General features: G+C 34.6%; 1 protein-coding gene across 2 annotated transcripts in view; it reads right to left on the bottom strand.

Annotated features, from left to right (window-relative positions):
• PTPRZ1 (protein tyrosine phosphatase receptor type Z1) overlaps window positions 1-12745 on the bottom strand; it is a 162764-nt gene that overhangs the window by 44099 nt on the left and 105920 nt on the right. For both annotated transcript variants that reach the window (XM_060020798.1, XM_060020799.1), the window contains exons 9-11: window positions 9417-9601; window positions 7853-7979; window positions 1590-1636 (exon numbers count right to left, since the gene is read on the bottom strand). In XM_060020798.1, coding sequence (XP_059876781.1) covers window positions 1590-1636; window positions 7853-7979; window positions 9417-9601 — 359 coding nt within the window. The remainder of the gene's footprint in view (window positions 1-1589; window positions 1637-7852; window positions 7980-9416; window positions 9602-12745) is intronic.

Raw genomic sequence — 12745 nt, 5'->3', positions numbered from 1 at the left:
GGAGGTACTTTGTCTTTCAAAGTCATGCATTCCTATTGGAAGAGAATTTGAGGAACATCTCCCAAACTATTCATTTCCATATTCAAGCTTAGAACCATCACTGATACATTCCAGATGTTTGCCAACCTCTATCATTCATTCCTGCATGAATCGATGAAAGTGAATAGTGTTATGAACTGTGTTTGTGTCCCCCTTAAATTCACATGTTGAAACTCTACACCCCAAAAGTGATGGTCTTAGGAGGTGGGGCCTCTGGGAGGTCATTAGTATTAGATGAGGTCATAAGGTGGAACCCTCATGAATGGGATTAGTGCCCTTATATTAAGAGTCATGAAAGATTGCTTCTTCTGTTCTGCTCTCCACCATGTGAAGACACAACAAGAAGTCTGTAGTCAACAATCCAGAAGGGGCTCTCATCAGAACCCGGCAGTGCTGGTGCCCTGATCTCAGGCTCCCAGGTTCCAGAACTGTGAGAAATACATGTTTGCTGTTTATAAGCCACTTAGTTCATGGTGTTTTGTTATAGCAGCCCAAACTGGCTAAGACAAAAACCAATGATTTGTAAAGATAATTTCTTTTTCTTGCCTTTGACTTGATTCTGGTAATCATTTCCAGGTATATTCATATCCACATGCATGTGCACACATGCGTGCATGCAAACACACACAGACACACAGAGATATCTTTAGCTGAGTTCTGTGAACTCTTGATGAAATGCGGACTGGTCATTTTGGTAAAATAGTCCTTTGTAAGAGAGAATTGCCATAAGATAAATAAATTATTGAGGTAATTATATCTGTGAAAACACAACCTAATTGCTATTTATTACTAGATAGTGGAATTAGTTTTCACAAGTTACCAGCTCATACACACATATGTACTTATGGACAAATTCATACTATCATTAACAACAGAATCTGGCTTTAACATATAGTCTCAGTTATAATGAATAGCACACTTGGGCTTAGGATGAAATATTGAATATAAGACACAAACAGTCATTTTCTCTCTATTTCAAAAATTAAGACAATGTCAAAATTTATAAATATCCTTAGATGCCCATTTACTTAAAGGACCTTGTGCTAGCAACTGACATTTATAATATAAGTAGTCCAAACAAAAATAATCAAATTAAATGGGCAAAAGAATATATACAATTTATACTTTGACTCATATTTATTATCAATCTGTCAATCATTGGTTAAGTTAGTTAAAAATAAGCTGTACTAATATTAAGGATTACTTAAATATTATTTTAGTCTTTTAGAGACATTTGAACATGAAAAAATTTCAATTTGTGGCTATAGTTCATAGCTATCATTATTTTCAAAGTTCATTGTTTTTCTAATTATCAACAAACCTTTTCTATCTCTTTTTAAAAATTATACCAATTAAAGTGTCTTCCAACTTCTTCATAAAAAAATCATGTATATTAATTACATGTCTATCTACAAAGTTCAGCAACTAATCCCACAAACAATGAATAATGCAACATGAACTTTTTATTAATGCAACATCTGAAACCTAACCGGTAATCCAAACCAGACTTCTTAATTTTAAAGCACTTGAATAAAAAGTAGCTATGATACCTTAATTATTTCTTCAGTTCCAATTAATTCAGGAAAGAGGTCAAGTTCTACAAAATTAAAAACAAAATTATTAACATTTTTATTCAACGATTTCAGCCTTATGGGTCAACCGTTGGATGAAAGAGGGAAAAGGGAAAAGAAAGACCGTTAGTTTGGAAAATACAGAATTGCCCAAAATAAAAATTTCGAATTTCAGTTTTCAAGACTACTGAACGTTACATAACACAACACTACATAAACGTACAGTAAACTGCACTCAAAACCTTCATCTCTATCCTCCACGCCAACTCCCTTCCCTATTCTCACCCTAACTGTGATTGAAGCTCAGAAGGGAGAAGGGGACAGTGAGGCTGATATTACTGGGGGTAAAGAAACCCAAGTAATTTTTCATCAGTGTAGACTTACTTTCATTCTTAGCATGGCTGATAAAAGCATAGTTGGGAAAATGCCAGGGGAGAATTGACGTATTTATTTTCGTATTCAACTACTTATTCCTCAAGGTCCACTTCTGACTGAAGCTCAAGTAGGTCTTTTTATTCTTCAGATTTGGGCTCATACGTATTTGTACACAGGGTACTGCACCAGATAAAAGGAAGAATGTTTTCCAGCAGGTCCAGGCTGGACTGGCAGCAGGAAGGACTGACCGGGGTTAGCCCCACACCTTCTTCCCAGGGATACTCAACTAATGCCATCTATGCGAGGAATATAATGACCAGGATCATTTAAGTCTGATTTTCCCAACTGGCTAGAATCAGCGTATTTCTAGTCCCTGGCTATCTCAATCCTAAAACAAGACCCGTCAGTAAATGCTAGGAAAGATAAGGAGCTGGTTCCCTGTCTCCAACAAGGAATGTAGCCCCACTGCCAAATTACTGAGGAGCTCGAGGACCACTTTTCCTCACTCTTCATCCAAGCTCATCAGGAAGATGGGAGACAGGGTAACTGTGAGGGCTTGAGCATTATTACAAAGATGCCCTTCTTATGCCTATTATTTTAGAGAATCTCATTCCATCTCCGAAGTTTATGCTCTTCACGATCCTACAGCTGCTTATATTCTATTTTTTATGCTTCTATAGATCCTCAAAGGAAATGCATAGTCTATAGAATTTTCAAAGGCATAACTGAACTAACATTAAATATGTATCACATCCAGGCCTGTTTTACAATATAGACTTTCTTGAGTTTATTTTTATAATAAAATTTCTAGGTATTAAGAAATGTAAAACTATAAAATATAGTTACGTGCCCGAATTCTATTTAGATGAGAACTCAAGTAAAACACAGAAGTAAGCCCAGGCCCCATGAAGATTTAGATAAAATTAATACTCTTGACTATTTAATTATTTTAAAGTTACTTACCCTGAATAATTTTCGATGCTATAAAAATGAAAATATTCATGGGAAACAATCATAGTCTTAAATCTTAACTCTCAATTATTATTTTTTTCTTGTTAAAAGAAGGAATTTGAAAACTTTCATTTGGATCATTAGTGTTCTCCTTTTTCTATTTTTGTCTCTGTGAAACCCCTTCCCACCCCGTTTTTCATGCTCTTTATTCTTTATATTTTTAAATTAAAGTGATTTCAATAGTCTGAAACTGTGTCTCTATAACCTCCAAGGAAACCAGTATATGTGAATTTTAAAATGGGTGGCAACTAAACTGTGACAGAGAAATAAAAAAACCTTTAATATGATTTTTAAAAAACTACAATTAGAGAAGTTCATGCATGTAAAAATCTCCCATTTCGGCATGTAAAACAATACATAATTTTATGTATCCTTATGTATCCTTTTCATGTACTTTTAAAATACTTTAACATTAATAAGGGCAAATCATAATTAAATGCCTGTTAAGTGATATATATATATTATACAGATTTTTCTCTGTTAAGAGGCTACCGAAAAACATCTCAGTGAGAGTCCATTCTCTTCAACGTTCTTACAGAAGTGTTTTTAAAAACTGGTCTAACTTCACCTAACTTTATACTTTTAATGAGCAAAGATAATTCTCTTATTTATTGTCAGGGTTGGGGTGGGGTGTATATAATTATTACATTGAGGACTGATTTTCTTTTCTTTCAGTACTCTCTGTGTGTATTGCATTTGATTAATTTTTATCGTTTGACCAGAGCATAACTTAACTGTATAGATTATGTTTCCTATTAAGTTAAAATACATAATTCTACTCAATCATATCCTCTAACGAGTATCAGGATCAGTGAGTTCTACTATAACTGGCTTTGCTGTTTACCGCAATAAGAAGCAAGAAGTTTCCTTTGGGCCCCTTCAGGCCCTAGGGGCAGAACCTATGGGTCCAAGCAGCGCTTTCACCCTTCTTTATTTCATGGCACACTCATGGGTGAATATAGCACCCAAGTATGGGTGCCTTCGTGTTGGTACGTAAAAACCCACTTTGAAGGATCTTCATTTTGGTTTCCTACTAGACTCAGATCATTTGCATTGACCGAAATTCTGGGGTTGCCCAGGAACACGTTAATAGCCCTGCCCCAAATAATCTAGAAGTGTTTTGCTGAGCCTCTTCAGAACAATTTTGAAATAAAATAATTTTGAAAGGTTGTTTCTATCTCCCTGGAGAATCCGAGCCATAATCCTGGTCTGAGAGCTCATAGCACTCAAGGTCTAGCGCTGCTGATTGGCATGAGGTCTCAGAATGGGTACACTTTGGCCTGCTGTTTTCTTGCAAATAAGAACTAATGTTTTAGTGGCCACTGGTCTGACTCAGGCACATATATTAAACAGATAAAAAATTATACTGGTTTACAGAATCTTCTCACTTCATCAAAACAGACTCCATGAAGGATACAAAAAGTCCGATAGTGAAGACTGTCAATATATTTTTTTGACCGAACACTTAAAATTCACATTTATGTGATAATAGAACAAAACCTATTGGTTCGTTCTGGTTTTGTTTTGAGGCACATGCAATGTTAGATTTTCTAAAAGAGCATGTTAGTCACACATTAACGTTCCATAACACAAAAAAGCAACACTGATGTAGGATGGCAAGCAAGGCTTATTTAATTGTTTGAAGGTTTTAAGCCAAGTTTCACAGTGCAAAAAGGCAAAAGCAATGTCAACTGCAATCTCTTTGAAGTGTGATTTTTAAATATCATTATATAATAACTCCTGTAGTGTAGTATGGTACAGGCTGAATAAGGACAATATATAGTGATTTAACAAAGACAATTGTTATACAAATGAAAAGCACACAATACAGGAAAATGTGTTGATCTAATTCACCATGCATTTAACACATATAATTATCAAGGCCCTAAAACATGTACTTAAATAATGTCCTCTATAACTATTTCATAATTAGATCTACATTATAGAAACGAGCATTATTTTAGTTCCAACCAAATAAAAAAGAAAAAATTCTAAAAAAGTTTTTAAAAAGAATATCCATTTTGTTTAATCTTAAAAAGTTTTCCTCGACAAATTTAAATTGTTTCTGGACATGAGTTTATGCATTTATCTTAAAATAGCGATTTATAATAAATTTAATGGACACTAATTTATGGTGATACTGTTGTACACAACAACAAATGTAATTAAAATGCACAAGTGATAAATTAATCAAACTAGCCAAAGTTAAATGCACAATTTGGAAGATTGAGTTTTCCTTCACAGATATTGATTAGAATATTTAAAATCTGTGACTGAAGGAATGAGGGCAATTATAAGTGATCTCCTTCATTCCTTTTAAACAAAAGCAACAAACAGTACAGTATTTAGGAAACAGCTTACCCAAAATAATAGAATAATTCAATAGGGTACATTACAATGTTACTAAGGTAATGAAACAACATGATTAACAGGATGAAATGGTACTAATAAAAACCATGAAATAAGCAGCAAACTCAAAAGCCACTTACATCTATATTAGCCACATAAATCATAAAATTTACAAATCTTGTAGGTACCATCACACTAAACCACAGGATAGTACTGCTGTCAAGACTTTTACTGTGATATATTTACCAAAGAAACAATCTTTAAGGTAATGTAATTTCAATAATGAACTGAAAATATATGGGCTGAAATGCCATCGTAGTCTTCACAATCAGAAAGAATGAGTTCCAAGAAAGAACTAATATTTTTTTATAAAAATAGGAAGAGCCCAAACTTTGGGTAAATCGGTTTTAGACAAAGGACTTTTTGGTAGAAATAAACTAAGTTTTTAACCCTTGGCTTTTAAGAGTAATATCATACTAAAATATCAAATCAAATACCATCTTTTACCAAAACATGTACAAAATGCTCTAAGGGACTGGGATATCCATGGAGATTAAATGATGTGTCCAAGCTAGCACCTCATTAGTTCAATGGTGTCCCGATCCTTTGAACAAATAGAAATTAAGTTATAATATGTATTATTTTGTACAAATGGTGTAAGTGCTACAAATGATACAAGTACATTATACTTTGTGCCAGTATAGACTCAGTCTAAAAGGATCACTCAGAAATCACCTCTGTAGAAAATAGACATTTGATCTGTTTTTCCATATGCAATAAGCTTCTCTCTCAAAAATAAAAAACAAAAAAATTCAGAAAGTCTAAACTTTTAGCACAGTGGCTAGAGTAAGAAAGTGTACAACATAAATAGCTAAAATTATTTTTTGTAAACTCCTGGGAAATTTTTTTATGTTCAGAAATTAGAGTGGTATAATCAAACCAAGATAGTAAAGTTAAGTGAATGCATTCAATATATTAGAGGAGATTTTTATATATCACATTTAAACAATTCACATATGATACTGGCCAACATGGTCAATGGTGCACTGCTACTGATGTCATTTTGGGCGTGGATCAATATGGGGAACTTTGGTGAAGGATGACATTCAATGGAAGGGCATGATATGGTACAGTGAAACCACGGTCAGTTAATTTGATACTCACCTTTCAATAAGACTTAGAGCTCACATTCCATTTAAAACAACCCTGCTTTTGAAAAATAATGCTAAATAAAAGCAATAGGAAAGATGGTTATACCCAGGACATGAGGCAGATTATAAGAAATATTATTAAATAATGATTTTGCCATCATGAAAGTAGTAATATTCATTAGCCATCAATGCTCTAACTTGGGAAATATCTTGGCAAGTTTTGTAGCCTGTGGTTTGGAAGGATCCATAATCTAACATCTAACGCTCTGACATATATTCTTTAACTTAAAAGTTCAACTAATGAGAACAACTATGATGAGGTCATCAATGAATGAGCCTGTAACAGATTAAAGCCCTGCTACAGCATAGAGACCACAAAGGCAAATCAACAGACATCAGTTTTCCTTCCATATGTAAAAGTAAAATACGCTACAATTAATATCACTTGTAACCATCGCCATTAAAAACTTGTGAAAATTTCAGTGAGTAGCCTCATGATAGGGATGAGCAAAGAATATTGACATTTGTGTATGTATGTATGTTTGCATATATTTATGAACATGCATGTGCATGATGTGTATGCATATATATATGCACACACATATATGTACATATATAATTCCATTCTATCATCACTTTAAAAATGCTTATACTAACAAAAGGAAGGCTTTAATTTAGTTATGTAAATTTGTAAATTGTCAAATTATGATGGTCAGCACTTCATTCAATTATTGCATATGCCTTGAGATCAAAGATTTTCCTGTAATACTTAGAGAAGATGCATGCAAATGAAATACAATTAGAAACAACTTTTTTGTTTGCTTTTATGGAATAATACTGGCAAATCTAAGAGGAAAGCTCCCCCTCCCCCACCAAATTACAAAAAGTGGATTAAAATATCTAAGATAAACTTTTGAGATGCTTTGTATAGATATTTCAAAGTACCTCACATGATTCTTGAATCACGTATATACTTACTACAAAATGCTTTGGGGGCTGAAAGAGGAAATAAACACAAATGAAACCAACTCTTTATTTTCCAAAATCAAAGACTTTATATTTACTTAGCTATTTTCATTTGGTGGCCAGTACAGACGTTACCATAGGTTTTGCTGTTCTTATTTTACAAATAGAAAACTTCAATATTAAGAATAAATTTACTTATTGTGCTGCATCATATCTGCTACATGAAAAATGAGTTCCATGCTTTACAAAATTACCTGATGATCCAGACTAAAAAGGAAATCATTTTGCCTTTTGGCCAAAAGAATATAAAGTCAGAGAGAAAGCACCAATGCATTCAGAAATTAAACTAGCCTCGTTTATTTAGATAAGGCATATCAGGGGGTCACTTACCAGGGTCATTGGAAGGCATGTCCACAATCAGCTGGTCGCTGTATTTTCCATATAAGCCATTAGTGCATATGGCTACTATTTGAAGAACATAACTCATATTGGGTAGTAAATTATTAAGAATAGCACCCTAAAAGAAACGTGGCAGTAATTGTACAAATGTATTATTCTCATAGGAGTACTAACATGCTAGACATCGGTGCTTAGAAAAGATTTTCTCATTTGTCAATAGAAAAATTTATATTTTATTAGCCTGAGAAAAAATTCTATGCAATGTTGTTAAGTTGAACTTGTGATATTTGTGAATTAGGGAGATACTGGAAAACTACACTTTTTTTTTCTTTTACAAATCAGATCTAGTATTAGAAAATTTCGTATTTTAAATATTTATTTAAAATTTCTATGTAAATAGAATTATTATCTTCACATCATTATGGAGTGAAAAATAGTATATTCTCATAAATCCCTCAACTTTCTCAATTCATAGTGTCTTTGTTCTAGACATCTGAATTAAAAAGTTGTTACAAATCTCATTATTTTGTTTATATAATATTCAACACCAGCTTTTGTTTAAATGCAGGTTCCTAGGGCTTGAGTGACACCCCAGTGAGTGTCTGTATTCAGAGTTCAAGGTCTTGGACCTACACTGGGGGCTTTCTTGAGGGGTTTTCTCAGCTATACCTCAATACCTCCCTTCCAGGGCAAAGCTTAATACTGAGATATTCAGGTCACAGAAGGAATCTGTACTTTATTTTCTTTAATTCTTGTGCATGGATGGGGAGCAAGAGGACATGGATCCTTTACTAAGGATTACCTGCCTCATGTCCCCAGAGTTCTATCTCAATTGACTTCACATCTGTTACTTGGAAATTTTTTTTTTTTTTGGCGGTACGCGGGCCTCTCACTGTTGTGGCCTCTCCTGTTGCGGAGCACAGGCTCTGGACGCGCAGGCCCAGCAGCCATGGCTCACGGGCCCAGCCGCTCCGCAGCATGTGGGATCTTCCCAGACCGGGGCATGAACCCCTGTCCCCTGCATCGGCAGGCGGACTCTCAACCACTGCGCCACCAGGGAAGTCCTGTTACTTGGAAATTTGATGCAAAGAAAAGGACTTTCAAGACCCCTACTCTATTCCCTACTCTATTTCCCTTGTGCTGATTCAGTATGATGGGGAAACAACATACGACGGTATCAGAGCACTGACATTCCAGGCCCAGTTCTTTCCCCAACGGTGAGAGCATAAAGTATTTAACTGTTCTTTGAGTCCTTTTCTTTGTAAAGAGAGGCTGCACTAGATGATCTCCAGTTCTAAGTCTTCCATAAGTGTCTACTCTACAATGTTGCTGTTGGCAAAGCTGTGGTCTCCACGTAATTCAAAACATTAGTAAGAACCTAGTGTCAACCACTGTAAGTTCTGACATAGTTAAATATAGCTTCTGTGTCCCCTTCACCCCACTAGAGAGCTTCATACAAAGTCTAAAGTCACGAAAGGCAACAATATACAATCATTTTAAGCTCTTACCCTAAAAATTAAACTACAATACATGAAACAATTGATTTTATAGTTACCAAGTCTTGATAGCCATCTGTCAAAAACTCATGCTTGGTTTGGTCTTCTCCCTCTAACTGCTGGTACAGAACTGCGAATTTCTCAATCATGGTATCATAAACTACTCGAGGTCTCTCCCACGTAACAAGAAGGCTGGTATAATTCTCTGGGTCAGCTTGAACATTTTCTGGTTCTGAACTACAAACTTCAGAGAAAAAAAAAGTACAGTTATCGATACAACTGTCACCCTCTAGGATTTCAACAAGTGAAACATATTCTGTGAACATTTTTGTTGTATTTTAATAAAGGGTAAAAAGTTACACTTTCCCACTGTGGCACTTTTGTTCATGCCATTTCCTGTATCTGAGATACTTCTTCCTTCCTTCTGTGAATGAAAAATATTGCCTGCCATATCAGTAAACAAAGGATGTTGCAGCCGTCAAGCCATCACATTACAGCTGCCCCAACAGTGCCCCCTGAGGAAACTCAGGATGACAGTGTACAGGAAACTGACCCCAGACAGCTGAGGTGCATATCAAAGGAATGATTTCAGTGAGCCCAGACTCGTGCATCCTCCGATACATAGAAAAATGCTAACTTCCTTAACTTGAGATACCTGGTTTTCTTGAATTAACAGTAGGTAATCTTTTGATGTTCTGACTTCCTGGTCTTTGTTGCAAAAACTCCTATATATCCTGGCTCCCCCTTTGCCTCTTCGGAGCAGTCCCTCAGAGTGATCTGAGAGTCCTGTCTCCTGGGCTTGAAGTGCTTAGAATGTCTGCCGAATAAAACATAACGCTCAACTTTTAGGTTGTGCATTTTTTTTCAGTCGACACCTTCTATCTCTATCTGTTGACGTCTGATCTTCCCACTCAGGAAATGTCTTGATCAAGCGCAACCTTCTCTGTCATGCATGCTTTGATCTCTGCTGAAGTGATCGCTGTCTTTTTCAATTGTCTGTTTTGTTTTACCACTATTATTTCATTATTATTTCATTGCATTATTATTCATTATTATTTCATTGCATTATTATTCATTGCATTATTATTATTTCATTGCATTTCATTGCATGTCTTAACTCCTTTAGTAGATTATAAACATAAGAACCAGAGCTTCATATTTCTGTATTGCCCAGAACACTGTCTTGAATATATCTGGCATACTGATTCATTTTCAAAAATAAAGGAACAAAGTATATCTTCAAGTTTATGGTGTCTTTATTACACTTGTTGGGTACCTGACAAATATGCTTAGCTCAGGATGAGGAGAATTTCAATGATAAAAGACGGTCTATTATCAGACGTTTTATTGTTTGAAAATCCTTAAACTAATTAAAAATTCCCTATGACAGAAAACCAGAGAAGAACTAAAACTATTATTTCAATATTTTTCAGACCTGCTGACAAAAATCCCACTTTGGCATCATAAATAGATTAAGCAATTAATTTCACGGAATTAGAAGATTTGTTTGTCTTAGCTGAAAAAATATACTGAAACTCATTCAGGGACTTCTTAAAATGAATTGAAACCCATGCTGGGAATCATGCCAAAAATGTAGTCCCATCAGAAAGGAAACTCTGATACTTTCTGAAATACATTCATAATGTGATAATTTGGACTAACTGTGAGGATAAAAATGACAAAATTCATGATACTGTGCTAATAAAGCAAAGTAATGAATATAATCTCTTCATAGGCCAGATAGATTTGCAAAAGAGAGGGAGAGAAAGGTCTCTAAGGCCAAAGATTATGCTCGCAGAGCATATTATGCTCACAGAATCCAGGCTTTGCTTTAAAGGGATACCAGAAGTTACAAACCACTAGACGAGACCACGCAGTTTACTTAAGTCAACCAATCATTGCTACTGCCAAAACTATTTCCAGGACCCAACGAAAACATGCAAGCAGCAGCATCAGAATATGACCAAAAAGCCTTTTTGTCTCTCTCAGTCTGCAGTTTTTCTCGTGAACATGGGAGGGCACCCAAAACTAACAATTGACCTTATAAATTGAAACAAATTTTATTACAGTATTTAATAACAGATATTTTGGCATATGTATGCTATGCTAGCAATGGTATATGAATGATTCAGAGAAATATAAATATATATAAACATAAATATATATACACATATACTCTTTAAATCAATATATGAATAACTTTGTATGAGTTAGAGACAGAAGTTTTCACTGTTAAAACTATATACCATTTTTTGTTTATCGAGGATGTAGGGTGGGGTGTTCCTTTGGGAACAAGAGGACAATTCTTCCGTTATCAAAACCACGAATTCAGAATAAGAAAATGTATTCTAATTCAGGTCTAGACTCCATCATCGTTACTCTATCTAGTGACAATTCTATTAGTGTCCGCCAGATGGCAGAAGACCACCAAAGCATCTCAGAAGTAAGCTGCTAACAAACTATACAGGTGGAGGAACAGGACTGCCTCAGCCTAGATTCTGATGAATCCCAAGTCTGTTTTTAAAAGACGGAAAGTGATTCTGGTCAATATCATTTGCAGATTTTGCTCAAAAATCACTCCCACTTTGTACAGAGTGAGAATGACTTAAAGTGAACTATCTCTTCCTCAAAGATGAAACTATCTTAAAATGCATTAGAGTTTTATGCATGTACATGAAACATAAAACTCTGAGAAACTGAGAAAAACATAAAATTATTAGCTGCAAAATACCCAAAGGACTACTTCCTAAATAGTGCAGGCAATTTTGGTCAGACGTCTATGTTTATCTTGCCTTAATAGTAGAAATCAGTGGGTACTTCATCAGCATTAATATAAAGTAGGACTCTGAAAAGAAATTCACATTTCCTTGCCATCAGGTTTTCATTCCTTTGTTTTCTTCTTTACACTTCTGTAAAAGCTTATTAGTAATTTGTTTAAGAGTTTAAATTTACATTGTAATTAGAAATTTATTTTTAAAACATTCCTTTTGCTTATTGATAATCATAGCTTAGTAATATGTTATAAAGCTGCTGCTGAATCTTATCTTTAGATGCTGAAATACAGAATTTTATGGAAAAAAGATATATACTTTAGAATGTATTGAAGAGAAAGACCAGTACTTCCGTATATAGTCTGTGACCTTGCCAAAGGGTTGCCCTTCTATAAGGTAGGATGGGATCTTTTAAATAACAATCTAGTTAATTTTATATACACTACTTGGTGTTCAGACATAAAGCTGCGTAATGACTATGGAATAAGTTATTAATTTGCACTAAGTTTTCATTATATTTTGTATTGAAAATAGTTTATCTTATTAGAAGGACATACACTCCATAAAGCTCATTATCTGGATTGAAAATCAAGAAGTGTCTTCCAGATCAACATATA

Source organism: Delphinus delphis, chromosome 9 (genome assembly GCF_949987515.2).
Source record: "Delphinus delphis chromosome 9, mDelDel1.2, whole genome shotgun sequence".
Classification (NCBI taxonomy): domain Eukaryota; kingdom Metazoa; phylum Chordata; class Mammalia; order Artiodactyla; family Delphinidae; genus Delphinus; species Delphinus delphis.
The sequence above is the reverse complement of the archived record's forward strand: the minus strand, read 5'-3'. Positions and strand labels throughout refer to the sequence as shown.